The sequence below is a fragment of the Prionailurus bengalensis genome, chromosome B3 (genome assembly GCF_016509475.1).
Source record: "Prionailurus bengalensis isolate Pbe53 chromosome B3, Fcat_Pben_1.1_paternal_pri, whole genome shotgun sequence".
NCBI lineage: Eukaryota > Metazoa > Chordata > Mammalia > Carnivora > Felidae > Prionailurus > Prionailurus bengalensis.
This window is the reverse complement of record NC_057355.1, coordinates 94,094,074-94,118,693: the sequence shown is the minus strand read 5'-3', so window position 1 is coordinate 94,118,693 and position 24,620 is coordinate 94,094,074. Positions and strand designations below refer to the sequence as shown.

At 37.5% G+C, this 24,620-nt stretch overlaps 1 protein-coding gene across 1 annotated transcript in view; it reads right to left on the bottom strand.

Moving 5' to 3' along the window:
* The window catches only part of FANCM (FA complementation group M), a 66,004-nt gene extending 42,343 nt beyond the window's left edge, over positions 1-23,661 (bottom strand). Inside the window, 8 exon segments of the mRNA XM_043556066.1 lie at positions 3,671-3,757; positions 4,248-4,373; positions 5,474-5,606; positions 7,259-7,390; positions 13,782-13,940; positions 19,124-19,201; positions 21,930-22,102; positions 22,666-23,661. Of these exon segments, the coding sequence (XP_043412001.1) occupies positions 3,671-3,757; positions 4,248-4,373; positions 5,474-5,606; positions 7,259-7,390; positions 13,782-13,940; positions 19,124-19,201; positions 21,930-22,102; positions 22,666-23,182 (1,405 nt within the window). The 5' untranslated portion in view covers positions 23,183-23,661.
* Between the last annotated feature and the right edge of the window lie 959 nt (positions 23,662-24,620).

Here is a 24,620-nt window from a genome sequence, read left to right as displayed (position 1 = left end):
ATAAAAATCCTAAACAAATCAAATAAACATTACCTGAATCCCTTTTAACCAGTACTTCAATTCATGCATGATGCCTGTTATTCACCTTTACTTTCTAAGTCAGAATCACAGAATTGTAGAGCTCCCACTGATTTCATAAATATTTCCTTTTCTTTTTGTTCACTAAAGGCACTTTCTTAATCCAGGCCATAGCATTCTGTCCCTGAATCTAAGATACTTGTAAATTCTCCAAGGTTAGGGGCACCTGGGGGCTCAGTCTGTTAGATGTCTGACTTGGGCTCAGGTCAGGATCTCACAGTCTGTGAGTTCAAGCCCTGCATCGGGCTCTCTGCTGCCAGTGCAGAGCCCAATTTGGATCCTCTGTCCCTCCTTCTCTCTCTGCCTTTCCCCTGTTTGTGGTCTCTCCCTAAAAAAAATAAATGTTAAAAAAAATTTTTTTTTTTAATTCTCCAAGTCTAACTATAGAATATACCCTATAGTCAATCCACAAAGCTGATCCCAGTATCTCTGTGCTTGGGAGGTAGTAGAATACACAGAATAATTACATGATCTTTGAGGGTGGGCCACTTAATTTTCTGGGTTATGTGAAACTGTGACAGTTAATCTTTTTAAACTTTAATTTCTTCATATCTAAAATGAATTGAATATAAAGTATATAGACTTGCACAAAGCAACTGGTTAATAATTGAATGTTGTATGAGGTTTTTTTGTTATTTACTTTTAAGCTTGCTTAGGACTTTGACAATCCTTTTCTTTCTTAGGATTTATGTTACTCTTTATGTGTGTGCCATACACTAAGCATTTTATATATTAACTCATTTAGTCTTCACAAAAACTCTAAGAATTAAATGATTTAATATATATAAAGTTAATTCACAATACCTAAGGAAAAAGCAACAGCTGTTGCAAAGAAATTATTCTAGATAAATCTTCTTTGAATTACCATAGCATCAAGCCTCTACATCTGACCAACTTCTGACCAACTGCTACTTTCAATGCAAACCCTATCAGCTTCAACAGGCTATGCAGCCAAAGTTCTACCTTCATTCCACTGAAGACCCTCTACAAAAGACATCAATAACTTACTTATTGCCAAATTCAATGGCCACTTTTTTTTTTAATTTATTACCTTTATTTATTTTAAGAGAGAGACAGAGTGTGAGCGGGGGAGGGGCAGAGAGAGAGGGAGACACAGAATGCAAAGCAAGCACCAGGCTCAGAGCTATCAGCACAGAGCCTGACTCGGAGCTTGAACCCACAAGCCATGAGATCATGACCTGAACCAAAGTCAGATGTTTAACTGACTGAGCCACCCAGGCGCCCCCAATGGTCACTTTTTAGTTCATTTTACCAACCTCTCAGCAGCATCTAACACAGTCCACTACTTCTCACTGAAATAGTCTCTTCCCTCAGCTTCTCTGCCATTCACTTGTTCAGTTTCTTTCTTAACCTCCTTTGTGGTGGTTTTTTGCTCTGATTTTTTTTTAGGATTTTATCTTTAAGTAATCTCTACACCCAACATGGGGCTCAAACTCACTACCCTGAGATCAAGAGTCACATGATCCACCAACTGAGCCAGCCAGACATCCCCCCCCGCCAACTTTAAAAGGACTACATTCTAGGCCTTCTCTTGTCTCTAAACTGTATTCCCGGTAATGTGATCATAACCATTTCTGAAACTTTAAATATTACCTTTATGCTGAAGACTCCAAAATTTATTCATATATATGTAGAGAATATACATATTCTATAAAAATAGCCCAGATCATTGTTCTGAGATCCTGTTTCACTTAGTCAGTACTTACATATCTCTACCTACATATCTCAAAAGCATCTAAAAGTGCATGTTCTTTCTTCTGTATGCTGTTCCTAATTTTTTTTGTTCATACAATTACACACACACACACACACACAGGATTCCTTTTATTTTTCTTATATCCTATGTCCAATCTACCAGCAAATACTGTTGGCTCCAAATTCAAAGTATATGTAGAATCTATAACCACTCAGCACCTCCACTACTACCATCTTGGCACAAGCCACCATCATCTGGCATCTTCTTAAACATGACGATAGTCTCCTAAGATGCTAATGTTTACACTCTGCAAAAGCTACCACAGTTATCTTTTAAAAATGGAAGTCAGGAGTGCCTGGGTGGCTCAGCTGGTTAAGCATCTGACTTCAGCTCAGGTCATGATCTTGCAGTTCGTGAGTTCGAGCCCCGTGTCAGGCTCTGTGCTGACAGCTCAGAGCCTGGAGCCTGCTTTAGATTCTGTGTCTCCCTCTCTCTGCCATCCCGCACTCATGCTCTGTCTCTCACTCTAATACATAAATATTAAAAAAAAAAAAAAAATTAGAGGCACCTGGGTGGCTCAGTCAAATAAGTATCAGACTTCGGCTCAGGTCATGATCTTGTGTTCGTGAGTTCAAGCCCGACATCAGGTTCCCTGCTGTCAGCATGGAGCCTGCTATGAAACCTCTGTCCCTCTCTCTCTGCCCCTCTCACACTTGTGTGCTTTCTCTCAAAATAAACATTAAAAAAGAATGTCTTTAAAAATTAAATACATAAATACATAAATAAAATGTAAGTCAGAACACATCACTCTCCTGCTCTAAAGGTCCCTCTAACAGTTTCACAAAGCACAAACATTTGTAAAATAAAAACCAAAGCCTTGACTTGGCCTATAAGCTACCTCTCCAATCTTTGCCTATACCACTCTTTTTTTTCTTTAATGTTTATTTTTGAGAGAGAGAGACAGAACATGAACAGGGGAGGGGCAGAGAGAGAGGGGGCACAGAGGATCCAAAGCAAGCTCTGCGCTGACAGCAAAATGCAGGGCTTGAACTCACCAACCGTGAGATCATGACCTGAGCTGAAGTCAGATGCTCAATCAACTGAGCCACCCAGGCACCAGGCCTATACCACTCTTACACTACTCCAGCACATTGGTTTGTTTACTGATCCTCAATCATACCAAATACCCTATTGATTCAGGGACTTTGAATCTACTATTCTCTCTGCCTGATATGATCATCCCCCAGAAATACACAAGGCTTACTACCTCACTTCCATCAGGTAATGACTCAAACATCACCCTAGAGATAAGCTTTCTCTAACACTCTATATAAAACAGCACTCCTCTGGGGCGCCTGGGTGGCGCAGTCGGTTAAGCGTCTGACTTCAGCCAGGTCACGATCTCGCGTTCTGGGAGTTCGAGCCCCGCGTCGGGCTCTGGGCTGATGGCTCAGAGCCTGGAGCCTGTTTCCGATTCTGTGTCTCCCTCTCTCTCTGCCCCTCCCCCGTTCATGCTCTGTCTCTCTCTGTCCCAAAAATAAATAAACGTTGAAAAAAAATTAAAAAAAAAAAAAAAAAAAAAAAACAGCACTCCTCCATGACTATTTCCTTACCTGCCTTACTTCTCCCCACTATTATATATTGTTTTACTGTCTGCTTGCCTTCTATTGCCCCAGATTGACTTTTCTTTTTCATATAATACCTTATTCTTAGCATTCCCACCATGTCCCTTGTCCCACCCTCCCAAAATTTCTCAAAATCTTCTCTTTTACATTTATTTTCCAGGGTAATTAAAAGCCCATCTTCCCCATAAAGTCAGAGTTTTAGCTCTTTCAGTAACTTTGTCTTGCCTTGAAGCTACTAAACATGACTTACTATTCCATGACTTGAAATGTTCAACTACAACTTCTTCTAATTTCTTTAACTTTGGATGACTATAGACAAAGTTTTTATCTTTATCTCCTGCAAAACAAAAACCAAAAAATCATTCTATATTTTCTATATTCAATTAATGTATTTTAATTATCCTTTCAAAATAGATTTGTTAAATCTTACTTTTTTTCTGTTCATTTAAATACTAAGTAGCATCTGGGTAGCACATAAGCCCTACTATAAAATAAACTTTGATTTTTATTATAATTTCATTCTGAAAGAGAATCCAGATGAAATCAGAAGCAAAGTAGATGGGAAAAAATAGGTTTTGAATTAAGCTTTAAATCAGTTTTTGGTAGTTCAAAGAATTTTCACTAACAGTAACAACTACTAGCATCTATTTAAAGTTTATAACCTTGAGTATATACTTATCCTAACTTAAAGAATAAAATCTTTAAGCATTTAACAGATCCGTTGCCACAGAAATAAAAGTGATTATAGATAATTTGGATCAATGAAGCCTAATTTCAAAATTAATCTGATAAAGAAATAATATAAAGTTTTAAAAGAAAAACCAGACCTTTTTGGATAGTAGAAGAGCCACTTGCTGAAGTACCACGTGTATGTGCAAACATGCACTCTAGATGATTATAGAGTTTCATGAAGTCTTCATTTCGGCTAAGTTCATTTTTTGCCCGAGTCATTCCTTCAGAAATTAAGTAAAGATTTTCCAAATTAACCAAATTTATTATTCATTAAAAAGAAATTAGGGGCGCCTGGGTGGCTCAGTCAGTTGAGCATCAAACTCTTAATTTCGGCTCATGTCATGATCTCACGGTTCGTGAGTTCAAGCCCCACAGCGGGCTCGACACTGAAGGTGCAGAGCCTGCTTAGGATTCTCTCTCCCTCTCTCTGCCTCTCCCCAACCCCTCTCTCTGAAAATAAATAAATACAGCTTTAAAAAATAATAAAATAAAAAATAAAAGAAATTAAACTTTAGCCATGAATACAAATTTTTCTAATTTAAACATAAAAACCAGCAACTGTTTTCAATTCCACAGTCACATAAATGGCTTGCTTTTTACTACCAATTTATCAAAAACAAAAAAAACAGTCATTTGTTACATAACTATTACATTGCTTTTTGTTTGTTTTGTTTTGTTTTGTTAAATAATCTCTATGCCCAAAGTAGGGTTCGAATTCATGACCCCAAGATCAAGAGCTGCATATTCTACTGAGTCAGCCAGGCACCCCTATTTTATTGCTTTTTAAAATAAAGCATTTTGGATGCACCTAGGTGGCTCAGTGGGTTAAGCATCCAACTCCCGACTTTAGCTCAGGTCATGACCTCACAGTTTGTGAGATTGAGACCCATGTTGAGCTCTGCACTGAGCATGAAGCCTGCTTGGGATTCTCTCTCTCCCCTCTTCTGTCCCTCCCCTGCTCATACTACCTCTCTTTCAAATAAATAAATAAATAAACATTTAAAATAAATAAATAAATAAAGCATTAAAAATTTTTTTTTAATTTTATTTTTGAGAGAGACAGAGCGTGAGTGGGAGAGGGGCAGAGAGAGTGGGAGACACAGAATCCAAAGCAGGCTCCAGGCTGTCAGCACAGAACCCAAGTGGGGCTCGAACTCACGAGATGGGAGATCATGACCTGAGCTAAAGTCAGATGCTCAACCAACTGAGCCACCCAGGCACCCCTAAAATAAAGCATTTTTAAGTAACCCAAGTGTTCAATATATCTTTAACCAAAATAATAACATGTCATTATTCCTTTAAATAATTTAATATAATTTACCTTTAGTTCCATCCATAATTCCACAAAGAAAGAAATATAATGATCTCATTCCCATTTGCTGCAATAATTCATAACCATGATATAAACTAATACAAATAGCAAACTCTCCCTCGATAATGCCTTGTTGTATTCCCTAGAAAAACAAGCACAAACCAAATTTAACCAAAGGAAGAAATAAAGATACATGTTCTGTGTAGAATTTACTGCTCTATTGAAGGTCTACCTATAGAATATCATAGGACCTTGCTTTGGAAAGGGGCCAGTGTATTTTCCACATAAAATCTGTGCCTTTATTTTTTTTAATTCAATACGAAACTTACACTTTAAAGAGAATAAGTGAAGGAGAGAAATATTTATCATATACTGTTTCTCATTATAGGTAAATTATTAGCAGTATGTATATTCATTTGTTCTTTCAAAACTATTTAACATATCAAGCATGGAGATAGATATTTGAGATATAATGGAAAATAAGTCACATATTGGCCTATCCTCATAAATGTTACTGGCACCAGAACAGAATTTAATCAGACAGTTTAAGACTAACATTTAACACCACACATACATACTGTAGTAACATGTGACACTGTCTTAGCACCAGACACTGTTCTAAGCACATCACTTACACAAACTCACTTAATCTCAACACCTGGGAGGTAGGTACTATGGTTATGCCCATTTTATAGATGAGGAAACTGTAGAGCCAGTATTTGAATCCACAAACTCTGGCTCAGGGTACTTGTGCTTTTAACCACTACTCTCAAGGAAAAGTGAAACACGTATTCCTTTAATGAGAACATACAGCAGGTATAACTATGTAATAGGATAAGAGAGACCACTGAAAATAGATTTTTATTATTTTCCTTTATTCAAGATAACTATTATTCTGGACCTTACATTCCTAGTAGCATTTAAGATCAGTAAATAGTAATAGCCATTTTAAATGTTCACAGCATAGTGATAAATGCTCTAAAATGGCACCCCAATTACCTGAAAGGGTAAAACCCTGTCTCTACAAAATATAAACTCTCATTAGTGAGATCCAAGTTCAACAGGTTCAGATTTAGTACTTAAAATTTAAATGAACCTTTAACTCCTAGCAGAAATTTAAACACATCCTATTAAAGTTTAGTATAATATAATGTAATTTTACAGAAAAGTTTCCCTTAGTGCTTCCCCAGATACTATGAGATAAAAATCAGTATTTCTTGGTGTAATATTTAAAACCATTCTTGTGTACACACAACCTAGACTATCATATCTGACTTCCTCGATCTTTTACCTCAGCCACAATGGCTAGTTCACTGACTCCTTCATACCATCAATCAATGCCTCTGTTCTTTTGCACATGCATTACCTCTCAGTTCAAAGAATGACTCAGTGCCTTTTTGTATTTGTGAGCATCTCTTCTAACTTTGGACCTAGCTTGATGGGTATGTTCCTATCCATCTAATTTTTTCCTAAGAAGATTAGAAATAAGAAACTTACTATGATGCTCTAGGTCTAAAAGTTAGTTAGAATCTACCCTCTCATAGCACTTTGATTTTGCAACACAGAAATGAACTAAAATACCAAGTCTTTATTAAAAGTTAGAAGATAAAATTAACTTAATTCAAAGCATTAAGGTGCATTCTTGCTAGATTTTTTTCATGCTTTTATGAACTACATAAATCATATCAGAATTCTTGATGAGCTAATATATACCAAGAAAACAACCATTATTTACATTTTATCATAGCACTAACTAAAACTTAATCTCTTCAAAATTAATTTAAAAATACCTACCACAATATTTGGAGATGGGTTTTTCCTAAACTGATCTCTTGCCAAAATTATCTGGTATTTTGTTAGATTAGGGATATCCCTTCTCATCAAAACATTCCTCTGAATCAAAGAACTGGCAAATGCTTCCAAAACCTGAAAATTTCAATGAAATTTAGTTTAAGCTTAATTTAAAGTCCTTTTTCAAGGGGCGCCTGGGTGGCTCAGTTAGTTAAGCGTCTGACTTCAGCTCAGGTCATGAGCTCACAGGTGGGTTCGAGCCCCACATCAGGCTCTGTGTTGACAGCTTGGAGCTTGCTTCGGATTCTGTGTCTCCATTCTCTCTGCTCCTCCCCTGCTCATGTGCTCTGTCTCTCTCAGAAATAAACATTAAAAAAATAAAGTCTTTTCTCAAATATAATCATTTCCTCACACATTAAAATAGAAGTCATATATTAAATGAAGTTTGTCTTACGTTTTGAAGTAAACACAGCAAAATAACAAAACTTAAGAGTACTTAACATTTATCCCCAGAAAACATCCATATGAAAGTCAGCATAACCAATTACTAGATCCAACTATAATTTAAGAACATACATGTTGGGGTGCCTCGGTGGCTCAGTCGGTTGAGTGTCCGACTTCAGCTCAGGTCATGATGTCACAGTCTGTGAGTTCAAGCCCCATGTCAGGCTCTGTGCTGACAGCTCAGAACCTGGAGCCTGCTTCAGATTTTGTGTCTCCCTCTCTCTCTGCCCCTCTCTTGCTTTCTCCTTCTCTCAAAAATAAACATTAAAAATTTTTTTTTAAAATAACAAGACATACATGTTTATCTGTGTATTTCTTAAGTCCCTTTCCTCCCCAACCCACACACACTATAATCTAAGCACAATTAATGGAGGACTTTTAATTTCTCACTGATGCATCTCAATATGAAGAACAAAGTCTGGCATATAGGTAAATATTTGCAGGCTGGCTGACTAAATCAAAATGCCTTGAGTACATTCAATGTGATTTGTTGATTCATTCTTTCAAGAAATATTTATTAAGCACCTAGTATATGTCAAGCATTGTCCTAACGGCTGAGAATTTGTAGCTGAGACAAATGAAGTCACTACTTTCATAAAAACGTATATCCGATGAAGGGAAGCAAAGAATAAAGAGTGAACAAAGAGATAAATGTACAAGAACCTAAAACACAGTAATACTATAGTTTTTGAGGGAAAGGTAAACAAAGATAGTCTCTCTGAAGAGGTACTATTGGAACCGACATCTGAATGCTGACAGGTTTTGAGGAAAGAGCCAGAGGAAACAGCATTCGAAAGGTCCTGATGCAGGAATGAGTTTGATGGCAGAGGGAAGGAAAACAGAGACTTCCCGATGAAGACCTACTACAACAATACAGTTTTATAACAGTTTAAACTTTTGCCTAATTCATATTTCCTAAAATAGGGCAATTTAGTAGAGTTTTATTTTTCCTCCCTTCCAGTGTTGCTGATCATAATACCTACAGAAGTACTCTAAAAATATCAATAAAATTAAATGCCTACTATATGTGTTTATAAAAATTATAATTTTTAGATCCTTATAAATGCAATGATTTTAATCATGAGAAAATGTATTAGTATTAAGGAAGTGATTATTACATCAAAATAAAAAGCTTCCGGGAGCTCCTGGCTGGCTCAGTTGGTATAGCATGCAACTCTTGATCTTGGGGTCTTGAGTTCAAGCCACATGTTGAGTGAAGTTTACTTTAAAAAAAATAAATTGAGGCACATGGGTGGCTCAGTTGGTTAAGCATCCGACTTCGGCTCAGGTCATGATCTCGCAGTTTCTGAGTTTGAGCCCCGCATTGGACTCTGTGCTGACAGCTCGGAGCCTGAAGCCTGCTTCAGATTGTGTGCCTCCTTCTCTCTCTGCCCCTCCCCCACTTGTGCTCTGTCTCTATCAAAAATAAATAAATGTAAAAAGAGTTAAGTAAAAAAAAAAAAAAATTAAATAAATAAATAAATAAATAAATAAATAAGCATTGCAAAGGAAACCATAGTCAATGATATAGTAACATCGCATGGTGACAGATGGTAGTTACAATTGTGATGAGCATAGCAAAACATATAAACTTGACAAATCACTATTTTGTACACCTGAAACTACTGCAACATTTCATGACAACTAAATTTAAATAATTTTTTTTTTAATTAAAAAGGAGATGAGGGACACCTGAGTGGCTTAGTCAGTTAAGTGCTAGATTCTGAATTTTGGCTCAGGTTGTTAGTTCAAATACCCTGCTTGGTTTTCTGTCTCTCTCTCTGACCTTCCCCCACCCTCAAAAATAAATAAATATTTTTTTTAAGTTAAAATTTAAAAAAAGAGATGATTACTTGAAATTCTTTGCCATATCTTAAATTAGTAATGCTTCAAATTTGTTACAATTTAAAAATATTAACCATAATCCTATAGAGCTTTTCTTTAAAAAGACTTATTAAAGGTTAAATGATAAATGAATATTTTGGTTATCTATTTCTGCATTACAAAATACTTCAAAACATAATAAATTAAAACAACTGGGGCACATGAGTGGCTCAGTTGGTTAAGCATCTGATTTTTGGTTTCAGCTCAAGTCATGACCTCACATTTCATGAGTTCAAGCCTTGTGTTGAGCTCTGTGCTGACAGTGTGGAGCCTGCTTGGGATTCTCTCTCTCCCTCTCTGTCTCTCCTCAGCTTATGTGCATGCATGCTTTCTCTCAAAAACATTTACTCACGATTCTAATTCTTCAGCTAAGAATTCAAGCAGTAATGCTAAGTTAGTGGTCAGTTAAGCTTCCAACTCTTGATTTTGGCTCAGGTCATGATCTCACGGTTCATGGGATAGAGCCCCATGTCAGGCTCTATTCTGGTGGTGAGGAGCCTCCTTGGGATTCTCTCCCCCACAGCCCCGGCCCTTGTCAAATAAATAAATAAAACTTAAAAAAAAATAAAAAAGAATTCACTAAGTGCTCAGGTCAAGACACCACAGTAACAATGAGCACACCTAACACACAGATCTTGGTTTGAAAATACCAATCTCCCATAAAAGGAACAAGAATTTCCTGGAGAAATGGTCCATTCCATGGCTGGGACACAAGAAAAACAATGAGCATGAAACATCTTGTGATGCCAGAAAGTTAAGCATTAAAAAAAACAAAAAGGCACAAGCCCAAAAACCACAAGGAGCTCTAAATGGCCAAAGCTGAAGCAATATGAGCAACAAAATTAATAATGACAGTATTAAATTGTAGTGCATAGAAAAAAATAAATACCTATTAGTCTATATTTTAAAACTTTTTTTTTTTTCAACGTTTTATTTTATTTTTGGGACAGAGAGAGACAGAGCATGAACGGGGGAGGGGCAGAGAGAGAGGGAGACACAGAATCGGAAACAGGCTCCAGGCTCCGAGCCATCAGCCCAGAGCCTGACGCGGGGCTCGAACTCACGGACCGCGAGATCGTGACCTGGCTGAAGTCGGACGCTTAACCGACTGCGCCACCCAGGCGCCCCCTATTAGTCTATATTGATACAAAGAACTGAATTAGTAAATGAAGGAGAAGAAACAGGTCTTCATTATATAAGAATTCAAGTTGACAACATGAAAGAATGAGGAAAAGGAGAAACCGTGATTATGCAAACAGAAATAACTGTAGCAGGCAAAAACCATTATTGCATGCTAAAATTGGAGGGCACAGGCAAAAACCTCTTTGATCTTGGCCACGGCAACTTCTTACTCAACACATCTCCGGAGGCAAGGGAAACAAAAGCAAAAATGAACTACTGGGACCTCATCAAAATAACAAGCTTTTGCACAGCAAAGGAAACAATCAGCAAAACTAAAAGGCAAACGGAAGAACGGGAGAAGATATTTGCAAATGACATATCAGACAAAGGGTTAGTATCCAAAATCTGTAAAGAAATTATCAAACTCAACATCCAAAAAACAAATAATCCAGTGAAGAAATGGGCGAAAGACATGAACAGACACTTCTCCAAGGAAGACATCCAGATGGTCAACCGACACATGAAAAATGCTCAACATCACTCATCATCAGGGAAATACAAATCAAAACCACAATGAGATACCACCTTACACCTGTCAGAACGGCTAGCATTAACAACTCAGGCAACAGATGCTGGCAAGGATGCAGAGAAAGAGGATCTCTTTTGCATTGTTGGTGGCAATGCAAGCTGGTGCAGCCACTTTGGAAAACAGTATGGAGGTTCCTCAAAAAACTAAAAATAGAACTACCCCATGGCCTAGCAAATGCACTACTAGGCATTCATCCACGGGATACAAGTGTGCTGTTTCAAAGGGACACATGCACCCTCATGTTTATAGCAGCACTATCAACAACAGCCAAAGTATGGAAAGAACCCAAATGCCCCATCAATGGATGAATGGATAAAGAAGATGTGGTATATATATACAATGGAGTATTACTCAGCAATCAAAAAGAATCAAATCTTGCCATTTGCAACTACGTGGATGGTACTGGAGGGTATTATGCTAAGTGAAATCAGTCAGAGAAAGACAAAAATCATATGACTTCACTCATATGAGGACCTTAAGAGACAAAACAGATGAACATAAGGGAAGGGAAACAAAAATAATATAAAAACAGAGAGGGGGACAAAACAGAAGAGAATCATAAATATGGAGAACAAACTGAGGGTTGCTAGAGGGGTTGTGGGAGGGCATATGGGCTAAATGGGTAAGGGACATTAAGGAATCTACTCTTGAAATCACTGTTTCACTATATGCTAACTAATTTGGATGCAAATTTAAAAAAAAATTATATAAATAAAATAAAATAAAATAGGCCAAAGTATGTTGAGAAATAGGACTTTCAAGTAGTCTCACAGTATCTCCCCAGTGGAAATCTCTATACTATTTGTGCATATTTCCTGAAAATCTAAAACTACTGTAAAATAAAATGTCAAAAGTCAAAAATTCTGTCAGGGCACTGCAGGGACAGCTAATCTCTGATCTTTGATGTCTAAAGCCTCAAATAGCTGGAGGTTAAGGGTTAACATACCTCGACTGGGGCCATATGTTTATGCCTTCGATTTTAGCTATTTACTGTTTCCTCATTTCTCCTGAACATGGCTTAGCTGAGTTTCATCATGGCTTACTTAGGGTTTATCACATTCTGCTGGTGAAAGTGAGTCACAGAGCCAGTCTAGATTGGAGGGAAAAGGAAATGCATCTTCTCTCTCCATGGGAGGAGTGTGAAAAATTTGCAGGCATCTTTAATCCATAACAATGAAGATATGAAAACAAAATGTTCTCTTAGCATGACACTAATTATGAACTATAGAAAAAGAATGTGTTACCTCAAATTTTTCCCATTGGATGTGATGACTGTCTAAACAATTTCTCAATCACTATAATACTGACAACTGGCCCAGATAATTCTTTGTGGTTGGAGGTCTATCCTGTTCGTTACAGATGTTAAGCAGCATTCTTAGTCTCTACATATTGGGTTCTACTAGCAACTGTACTCTACCCTTTCCAGTTATGACAACCAAAACTGTGTCAAGACTGCCAAATGTCACCAGGTGGGCAAAACCGCCTCCAGCTGAGAATCACTGCTGTATAAGAGACCCAGGAAGAAAATACTAAAAATATATTTTCTTATAAAGTAGCTTCTGTTTACATCTGGACATGTATTCTAAGTGTGTTCACTACATGAAAATTCAGTGAGCTATACACTTAGGTTTTCTATGCTCTGCTATTTATATGCATGTGTGTGTGTGTTTTAATAGGTGTATTTTAAAAAATAAGGTTGGGGGCGCTTGGGTGGCTCAGTCGGTTGAGCGTCCGACTTCGGCTCAGGTCATGATCTCACAGCTCGTGAGTTCGAGCCCCGCGTCGGGCGCTGTGCTGACAGCTCAGAGCCTGGAGCTTGCTTCTGCTTCTGTGTCTCCCTCTCTCTCTGCCCCTAACCCACTCACATTCTGTCTCTGTGTCTCTCAAAAATAAATAAACAGGGGCGCCTGGGTGGTGCAGTCGGTTAAGCTTCCGACTTCAGCCAGGTCACGATCTTGCGGTCCGCGAGTTCGAGCCCCACATCAGGCTCTGGGCCGATGGCTCAGAGCCTGGAGCCTGTTTCCGATTCTGTGTCTCCCTCTCTCTCTGCCCCTCCCCCGTTCATGCTCTGTCTCTCTCTGTCCCAAAAATAAATAAACGTTGAAAAAAAAAAAAATAAATAAATAAATAAATAAACATACATTAAAAAAAACAATTTTTTAAATAAATAAATAAATAAATAAATAAATAATAAAAAATAAGGTTGTTATTGGCTTGTAGAAATGGTCCATCATTTTATATTTCCTCTTTAACTAATAGTAACTAACAAAACAGGGTACTCATTCCAAAAATATTAATTTCAAAGAATATTTCAAATAATAATATAAAATGATATAAATATGTAATATGCTCACACCAGATTCTACAAAACAAAATACATTATCAGTTCATTCATCAAAACCCTGAATTGTGATACAAATGTCTTACCTGGATATATGCCTTTTGGATGGCTACAAGTTCTTCACCAAGGGGAACAACTAGCTTTTCAACTCGTCTTTCATGAGAGTACGGCAAAATATCTGGAGAATCTTCAGAACGAAGTTCTATCTGCCCAATTCGTAGGTTAGTAATAACCTGTTGAACAGCCTACACAAAATCAAGTACGATTATAATTATATTACATGTTAAATTTTTAGTTTAGGCTACCAACAAAAATAAATAGTGGTAAAATTCATATTAAACCTTTTTTAAACTATAATAGTGGTACAATAGGAAGATAAGGCTTTGAAACATCTTTCATGCAGCCTTTCCAGCCAAGCATCTAAAAAATAAGAATATTAGTAAACATCCAATAAGTTCCTCAAACATATTTTGCACCTTTCAATGGGAGTGATATATTCCTTCATCTACATCTTATGAAGACTCAGACAAAACAGAAGCTTTAGATTAGCAAATAAATCACCAAAACATTATGTAACATAGTCAATTTTAGAGCCAGAACTACAGCCCAGATTTCCTTGTTTTCTGGCAAACACTTTTGTCCAATGGTGTGTGTGTGTGTGTGTGTGTGTGTGTGTGTGTGTAGAACAGAGAAGTCTTGTTACTATTAAATGACACAAACATATCTTAGAAGTACTTTACAAATTGACTTGTTAAGAAATTGAGGGGATAGGGTATATGCTACACTAAATCAATTATTGATAAATTAGAATATTTTCCAGTATATATAATGTGAATATATTTCTGGATATACTGTACTTCTAAATTTTCTTCACTGAAAGCTTATACAAAAGTTGAATTGTAATTTCAGGGAACTGGAGCAAAAACATAAATTCAAATACTGACAGTGTGATCAAAGTTGAAAGAAAGGGGCACCTGTGTGCCTCAGTTGGTTAAGAGAATCTTGATTTCAGCTCAGGTCATGATCTCACAGTTAGTGAGATCGAGCCCTAGCACAGCACAGAGCCTGCCTAGGATTCTCTCTCCCCCTTTCCCTGCCCCTCCCCTGGTAGTGCTCACGCACGCAAATTCTCTATCTCCATCGCGAAATAGATAAATAATTTTTTTTTTTAAAGTTCAAAGAAACTTAAAGACTCCACCAAAAAACTTAGAATAAATGAATTCAATAAAGTTGCAGGATACAAAATTATTATACAGAAATCTGTTGCATTTCTATAGACTAGTAACAAAGAAGTAGAGAGAGAAATGAAGAAAACTCAATTTACAACTGCACCCAAAAGAATAAAATACCTAGAAATAAATGTAACCAAAGAGGTGAAAGACCTATTGCAGCATTATTTACAATAGCCAAGATATGAAAGCAACCCAATTGTACCTCAATAAATATGTGAGATACCTCACATACATGTGATATATATATACACATATATATATATGTGTGTGTGTATGTTACACTCACACACACACACTGATTATGCAGCCATAAAAAATGAAATCATGCCATTTGTGACAACATAGATGGACATTGATATGCTAAGTGAAATAAGTCAGAAAAAAACAAATGCCATATTATTTCACTTATATATGGAATCTAAAAATCAAAACAAACAAACAAGACTCTTAAATATAGAAAATAAACTGGTGATTGCCAGAGAAGAGGTGAGTGGGGGAATAGGCAAAATAAGTGAAGTACAAACTTCCAGTCATAAAATAAGTTACAGAGATGAAAAGTACAGCATAGAGAATATAGTCAATAATACTGTAATAATGTTATACAGTGACAAATTGTGACTTTAATTATTGTGGTGAGCACTGAGTAATGTATAGAATTGTCAAGTCACTAATGTGGGACACCTGAAACTAACATAACATGTCAACTATACCTCAATGATAATTTTTTTTCAAAAAAGAATTGAAAGAAAGAATAAATGAACCAGTGTGGGGGTGGGGGGCAGTGGGGAGAATCTGAAAGTGTCTAGAAATTAAGAGCTTTATTTTTATTTTAATGTTTATTTATTCTTGAGACAGAGCAAGAGAGACAGTGGGAGAGGGGAGAGAGACAGAGGGAGACAGAAGATCTGAGGTGGACTCCAAGCTGATAGCAGAGAGTTTGATGCGGAGCTCAAATTCATGAACCATGAGATCATGACCTGAGCCAAAGTCAGATGCTTTATTGACTGAGCCACCTGGGCGTCCCAAGAGCTCTTTTTTTAAAGCTAGAAAAGCCTCATAAGTTTTCAAAAAAACAAACAAAATATAATTGCATGTATATATTAGTTTTTAAGTAAGGTCTACCCCCAATGTGGGCCTTGAGCTTACAATCCTGAGATCATGACTCATATGCATTACTGACTGAGCCAGCCAGGTGCCCCAAACAAACTAAATATAATTTCAAATTATATTTTTATAAATGTATTATATAAATTTATATAATATCAATTTAACAAATCATATAAAATCAATTTAACAAATTTATATATTATCAAATTATATAAATATAATTTCAAATAAAAAATACTCTAGAACAAGAATCATATCTTAATCATCTTTGTATTCGCAACATGTGGTACAATACATAATATAGTACACTACAGTTACTGAGGGTCCACATAATCTGCAGAATTATGACCATTTTATAAAACTGAGTAAGACATTAATATTTTAACATTTATTCATTTTTGAGAGTGAGAGAGGCAGAGCATGAGCAGGAGAGGGGCAGAGAGAGAGAGGGAGACACAGAATCCGAAGCAGGCTCCAGGCTCTGAGCTGTCAGCACAGAGCCCAATGCGGGGCTCAAACTCATGGACCGCAAGATCATGACCTGAGCCGAAGTCAAACACTCAACCGACTGAGCCACCCAGGCGCTCCAAGACATTAATATTTTTAATCATTCAATAAATATTTGAATGACTCCCACAGGCCAGGCATTGGGTTGATAATACAGCTATGACCAAGACAGACATAATCTCTATAATCATATAGCTACTATTTTCATGGGGGAAAAAGACAACAAATAAATGAATAAGTAAAAGAATGACATATTATGATTAAGAACAAACACACACACACACACAAGAGGAAATCACAACATAGGGAGAGCTAACTTTTGATAGCTTAGAGTGAAACTTTTTGAAGTGTAACATTTCAGCAAAGACTTGAAAGATGACAAGAACCATCAAGCATGGGGGCACCTGGGTGGCTCAGTCAGTTAAGAGTCCAACTTCAGCTCAGGTCATGATTTCTCAGTTCATGAGTTCAAGCCCTGCATCAGGCTCTCTTCTCTGTCAGCAGAGAGCCTGCTTCAGATCCTCTGTTTCCCTCTCTCTCTGCCCTTCCCCCCCCCCCCCCCCCCCACCGCCGTCCCCACCGGTTCTCTTTTTCTTTCCCAAAATAAATAAATAAACTTAAAAAATAATAAAAAATAAATAAAAACCATCAAGCATGTTTAAAGAGATTGGGGTAAGATCAGAGACAGTACAGAAATTTCTGAAAAAATATCAAGGCTATGAACAGAAGAAAAAAGTCTTACAACTTGACAGGATTGAAACTTATCATAGAAAGTCTTCAAAACTCAATACAGTAGACTATTCAGAGATACTAAGTTAGAGTGTCATGAGATGGGGTTCAAAATCTGCACTTTTATCCTCCTTTAATAAAGGAAACCAGAGCTCCCTGGAGAAATGATTGATTCCATGGCTGGGACATGAAAAATATTAAATGAGCATAAAATATCCTGTGATGCAAGATGGAAAGTGTTCAAAAGGAAAAAAAAAGTGCATGTCCAAAAGAACATAGGTACCATCTTAAAAGAGCTCCCAATGGCCAAAGTTGGAATAATCTGGGCAAAAAATTAATAATGATAACACCGGAATGCAGCCCATAGATAAAAATATCTATTAGTCCATATTGATACAAAGAACTGAATAAATTGGAGAGAAGAAATAGCTTTTCACTACAAAAGAATTCACATTAACAAATGTAAAAGAAATGAGAGAAAGGAAACAATGATTAGGAAAATACCACAGAAATTGCTATTGCAAGCAGGAACCATCATTGGAAAACAGAGAGGATAACAGTAATTCTAAAATGCAGAAACTGGGAAGACATCACTTTAACCAAGTCAAAATTAACAGCAACAGCCGTAAGACAAATCAACATCATGTATTCTCTGATACCATGCCCTAAGAAAGGTACGGTACCACTTCTGGAGTATTCTTGCCAAAAAGGCATAACCTCACTCCAATGTTTTCATTAGAAAACATCAGACACACCCAAACTGAGGAATATTCTACAAAATAACTGGCAGCTACTTTTTTTTTTTTCTAATGTTTAGGTCTTTTTTTTTTTTTAGAGAGAGCATGCAAGTGGGGAAGAGGGGGAGGGAGGGAAAGAGAAAGAGAGAGACAGAGAGAGAGAGAATCCCAAACAGACTCAATGCTTAGTATGGAGCCCTACGAGGGGTTTGATCCCATGAACCACGAGATTATGACCTAAGTCAGAAATCAAGAGTCAGATGCCTAACCAACTGAGTCACCCAGGTGCCCCTGGCATTTACTCTTAAAAGCATCAAGGTCATGGAAGACAAGAAAATACTGAGGAGCTATCACAGATAGGAAGGACTGACACATGACAACTAAATGCAATATGAGATCCTGGACCAGACAGACCCTGGAACTGAAAAGAACAGTGGTGGGTAAAGTGACAAATTCAAGCCAAGGTCTACAGAGTAGTTACTAGTATTGTACCAATGTTAATTTTCTGGTTTTATCAATTTTATTATGGTTCTATGTTACCATTAAGGGAAGTTGAGCAAAGGATAGAGATTACAATTTTTGCAAATTTCCTGTAAGTCTAAGTTATCTCAGACTTTATTTAAAAAAATTTTTTTTTAATGTTCGTTTATTTTTGAGAAAGAGACAGAGCACAAGCAGGAGAGGATCAGAGGAAGAGAGAAACATAGTATCTGAAGCAGGCTACCAGCTCTGAGCTGTCAGCACAAAGCCCAACATGGGACTCAAACTCATGAAATGTGAGATCATGACCTGAGCCAAAGTCAGATGTTTAACCAACTGAGGCACCCAGGTGCCCCTCAAAATAAAACTTTAAAAGAACCCTGAAAATACAAACAATTTAAAAACCACTTCTACTATGTACAAATTTAGTACTTTTAACAAACTACTTTAGGTTTCTTATGCACACTCACATCTGAAAACTACTAATGTAGAAAAAAACTCCTCCAACCAAGGTAGGCATGTTTAAGAAATGTAGTCTTGATGTCAAATTAAATACTAGAATGGCAAACTGATCTGGCCCCATATAAAAGTTCTTATATTCTCAACTGTTAATAAATGAAAAGACATTTTACTTACCTTTATATCACTACCTGGTGTGGCACTAAGAGCCAAGATTCTAAAATGATCTGTGTATTTGACTAGTTCTCTCACAACCTTAAAAAAAAAAATTTTTTTTTTAATTTCATCTATCCAATACAAAAATATCAGTGATTCTGTTAAACAAGCTATTATATTGTTCCAATGTTCTATTATCATTATTCCTTATTCAGAGTATTGATGGGCTAAGGGATGGAACTATCATTAGTCACATTACCTGAAAAGCAAATAATTCAAGTTCATACTCTACACCAATCAAAAACACTTTAGGGATTCTTATATACATAAAGCTACAATGTCAAGGCCTAATTAGAGGCAAATTGAAATAATGAGAGCTAATTCAAGGGCAAATGAAACAAGGAGAGTCTACTCTCTGTGGTCTGGGCCACAGTTTAGCTTTACAGCTATATCCGTATACACACTTACCAGATTAAGATAAGTCATAACATAAAAATGGAAAAAAATGGGGCGCCTCGGTGGCGCAGTCGGTTAAGCGTCCGACTTCAGCCAGGTCATGATCTCACGGTCCGTGAGTTTGAGCCCCGCGTCAGGCTCTGGGCTGATGGCTCAGAGCCTGGAGCCTGTTTCCGATTCTGTGTCTCCCTCTCTCTCTGCCCCTCCCCCATTCATGCTCTGTCTCTCTCTGTCCCAAAAATTAAAAAAAAAAAAAAAAAGTTGAAAAAAAAATGGAAAAAAAAATTCCAGTATGAATTTAGATTTGAAATGGAAAAAAAAAATGTTTTAGGAAAAGACTTTAAAAACCCACCTCTCCTTTTAAATTCTAACACATTTTCTCAGTGGCACCAAAGCATCATTCTAGACTTTGCAGTATGATTTCAACCCACCCCTTCTGGTATGATTAATATTGGATATTTCACCAGATTCCCATATACCCCTTTACATGTGGTCCTTATATAGGCAAAAGGACCCCTAAGTAAACTCAACTGCAGGAACAGCTCTCAGTACCCCAGATTTCCACATTAGATATAGGAAACAGTTAAACCAGATTATCTAAAAACTGCTCTTATTTCAACCTATGTCAAGGATGAATTCAATGAGATACTGAATTTGGACTAATCTCAAAAAACATTATTTTTTTTAATATAATAGAGAATACACAAAGATAAAATATCATACTTAATGTAGAATTGTTCTAAAAACTGATGCAAGACAAAATGTCCCTAATACACTATTCTTATGAAAGCGGGATTCTCAAGCATTTTGTAGAAGAGGAAATGATGCTGTGTTTGTAACCCAGGAAGCTACATTCTTCATGTACTTGGTGTGCCTGTTGGACTCTATAATATTCAATACAGCGTAAACACTAAGGGGTATTTGGATATTAATGAAGTCAGTGTATGTCTCTTTGTACTCAATAAAAGCATCAATATTGTAATTAAAAAAATTGCTAGAAATTTTTTGCAAATAAAATGAGTTAAAGTTGCTGAGTATTAGTAAATCTACAAAGTAAATTCACAGACTTAAAATTAAAATTTTTAAATGCCCCTCTCAAGCAGAAACATTAACACATTGGATATTAACTTGGGAAGATATTAATATATATATATATACACACATACACATACATATGTGTGTATATATATATACACACACACACACAGATATATATGTGTGTGTGTATATATATATATACACATCCATTTTCTTCTTAAAATCAACTCTAAGAAAGAGGACTATTCTCTTCAGAAGACAACAAAGAGATATAATACAATAACACATAAAGTCCCCAAGGAAACTACAAATGCACAAACTGGCAGTAAAATTCATCTCTTTGCACTAAATAAAATCAATTTTCACTTGTATTCTTACTCTATACCTTCTCCCTGATATCACCAGCTTATAGTTTTAACTACCTACCACCTATATGCTGGTAATTTCCAAATCTGTATCTCCAGCTCAGAACTCCCCACTGAGATTGAAACTTGTCTCCCACTGCCCACTGGGCCTTGATAGCTAGATTCCTCACAGACACTTCAAACTCAACAATCTAAACTGCACTCATCTTTCCACAGTACTCAAACCTTCTGTGTCTCCAGAACTGTCCATCTCGACTAGAAGCACAATCTTCCAAGTCAGACACTTGGGAGTCATCCTAAATTGCTCCTCTCTCTCATCGTACACTCTACTTTTAGTCTTCTCTCTTCTAATCTCTTTTAAATCTTAAGTATCACCCCAGTAAACACTTTTCAATGAGTCTCCACTACCTACATCCCCAGTGTCCTACAAACAACATTGAAACTGCTAAGCATAAAATACAAATGCCTTCATGACCTGGATTTCAAGTACTCTCCAGCCATATCCCACCTCTTCACCTCTGTAATTCATATTCATGTGCCTTAAACAGAAGGCACTGTGTTAGGTATGTCCCATACATTATGTCAATCATTCTTGGTAACAACTCTTGACCGTTAAGTATGATTTCTATCTAGCTGCCAAGGAATGATACTGCATATCCACTACCAATCTTTGGATTATTATCTTACTTCCAAAACTCACCCATAACCTTATTTTGGATCACTGCCTCAATCAGGACTAGGCTTTCATCATCTACACCTGACACTAAAGGTCTTGTCAAGAATTAAAAAAAAAAAAAAAAGACAGCACAGACACTGATTTGAATGAAGCAGTTCCTATCATCGTCTATTCGGAAATAAGAGGCTGTTTCATAATGATAATACATCAATAACTTCCATCAATAAGTATTCACCAAAATACTTGTTAACAATATATTCACAGTACAAAATACTTTTAAATAAAATATTACCTGGCAATAAGCATAGTTTCCAAGAGCTTTATGAGCTTCATCAATAACTAGACACTTTATTTCAGCAGCCGGACAAGCTCCTCTAGAAAGATCATTTACCATGACTTGAGGTGTAAGAAAAAGGACTCTCTTACTGCGCCATATTTCCTTCCTGGTTAAAGCTTGAGTAGATCCTGTAAACAAAAGTGACATCCTACATTCTAAACACCAAGGCTATTATCTTTAAAATATTTATAAACAATCTGGCCTAATTTCAGAATGCAGCCCTGCTTGGTAATCTGCCTTCAGACAAGAACAATTTAACAAGTCATGGAAATGTTACGTTTTAAACTCTGCTGTGAGCCAAATGTCAACTCTGGCTAAAAACAACAAAACTAGCCTGTCTTTAGAGAATTGCTACCAAAATGGCATAATAGCTGCAGAGAAGTACCTTCTTCGACTGGGAAATCTTTCTGGGGAAGAAAGTCAGAAAACCTCATGTTCACTTACCAATGGGGTATACACAATCAATCGCTTCAAAATGCTCAAACTACGGGGAGTCTCTGAAAATTGAATAAATCAGCCCTTTTCGTTAGGGCCAGACTTGCTACAAGTAGATAATGCCTTAAGGGAGAAGATGTAAAATACAGATATTGTGATCTGGGGCCTATTCCACATGGGTCAGGAATTCCTTTACTTCCATTTCCACCAGAATGCGTGCTCTTAATTTCAAATTAGCCCATTCTTTCTAAAATACCTGTCATTTCGGCCATGTGGGACTGCGGGATACCCATCACTCGGTAGCAAGCCTCTATCTGCTGTGTCACCAAAGGTTTCGTGGGGGCCATGAAGACCACCTTGCCGGAAGGAAACCAGCGGTAGAAATTGTACATGACCACGGCGGCAATAAAGGTCTTTCCCAATCCAGTCGGCAGACACACCAGCGTGTTGCAAAACAGAGAGGTCCGGGCAATGTGCAGCTGGTAGTCCCGCACTGGGCAATTAGTTGGGTAAATCCACAGGGCGCCCGCTGAGGTGCAGAAACCGCCATTCTCTAGACTCAGCTGCCGCTCTGCCTCGTACACTGCAACCAGCAATACATCATCGTCCGACTCCGGCGGAACCTCGGCAACCTCTACCGCTGGAGGACAACGTGCCCTGGAGATGCCAGGGCTCTGAGGCCGCTCAGGTCCAGAGTTGCAAGCCGGAGCCCCTGCGGATCGAGAAAAACTTGAGCCCCACGTCTGGAAAAGCGTTCTTTGCCGTCCGCTCATTAGGCCGACAACCACCAAACGCTTCTCTCGGACACTAGCAGTTGCAGCAGCTCAACCGCCATTCGGCTCCACATTGGTTACATTCGCACACAACAGTGGAACGTGAAGGCGGGACAGCAGCCGGTTCATCTAGTTGAAAATACCGCCACTGAGTTTCCGTTGGAAATATAATTGGCTGGCTTCCCGGAAACTCTCGCGGCCTCCCGGAGACGCATGCGCATTGTTAAGGAGTTAGTCTAAATGTGGTCCGTAGTTAATTTCTTTACAGACTCTAAATCTAAGTTCCGTTCCCAAGGACTGTGTGTGTCTGGGCCTCATCGCTAAAGTGACACTGCTTAAAAAGATAAAAATAAATAACCTTGAGATACTAGGAACAACAGATACCCATATTTTTGTGAATTAAACGTTTTTGAGCGTCTAACATTCCTTATTGGCTGTGTTTTTAAATCAGAAGATGAGGTGAAAAGGATTTAGGTAGAATTAAATATCTAGTCTTATTTCTTTATCCAAACTGAGAAAAAAAAAATGTCTCTTTTTCACAGTATTTGGAGAGGCAACCCGTTATGTTAATAGTTTTATTGTTAAGAGTGAATGGTTTGGTCCTGTATTCATCGGGAAATCCAAAAGAAAAAAGTTAGGTTTTCCTGATACTCCACCATTACATCTTCATAAATGATACAGAGCAGTAAGCGTCAGTGTGGTATTATTCTATTCTAGCAATAGCTTTCTACCTCAGACGTGGATATAATTCCCGACTTCTCCACTCTAAACCTTGGCAACTTGGAGTAACCCCTCTAAATTTGTTTCCTCGTGTATTGAGAAAAAGTACATTCACCTGAGGTTGTTTTGAACATTGATAACGTCACCCTCATCAGCAAGCAGTATCCTGCGTGTAGCTTCTTTACACCGTTTTATTTGCTCAAGTTTCTTGAACTTGCTTTTAGACAAACTTTCTCGTGTGTTTTTATTTCTTGGGCAGGGAAAGTGAAAAGTTGTATTTTAGTTTAATTTGTGTGAGTTTTAAAAGGGAGACGGTGGGGCATATGTTGTTCTGATGGACAAGCCAATTCAGGTGTGAATTTTTAGGCTAAAACTAGATAGAATGAAATTAGATTCTGACTGCTGTTGTTTTCTTTAACCAGGTAATATACAGGCCTTACAGGCATAGAAGCCCTTCGGTAATACACAAATGGGGGTAATGGCTAGTAATAAAAATCACTACCAACTTTGGTCACCTCACAATGGTTCCGATTAAGAGGAGATGACAGTTTTAGGTCATCCGCATAGTCCGCCACAAGGACCCCATCAACTGGTTTATTCCCGGACTCAACAAAGAAGCCCTCAAAGCACAGCCTTGACATCACTCAAGGACCGGCCCCAATCCCGACGGGTAGCGCCGTGACCCCGCCTCCCCGAGCTCTAGGCGGCGCCCACGCCA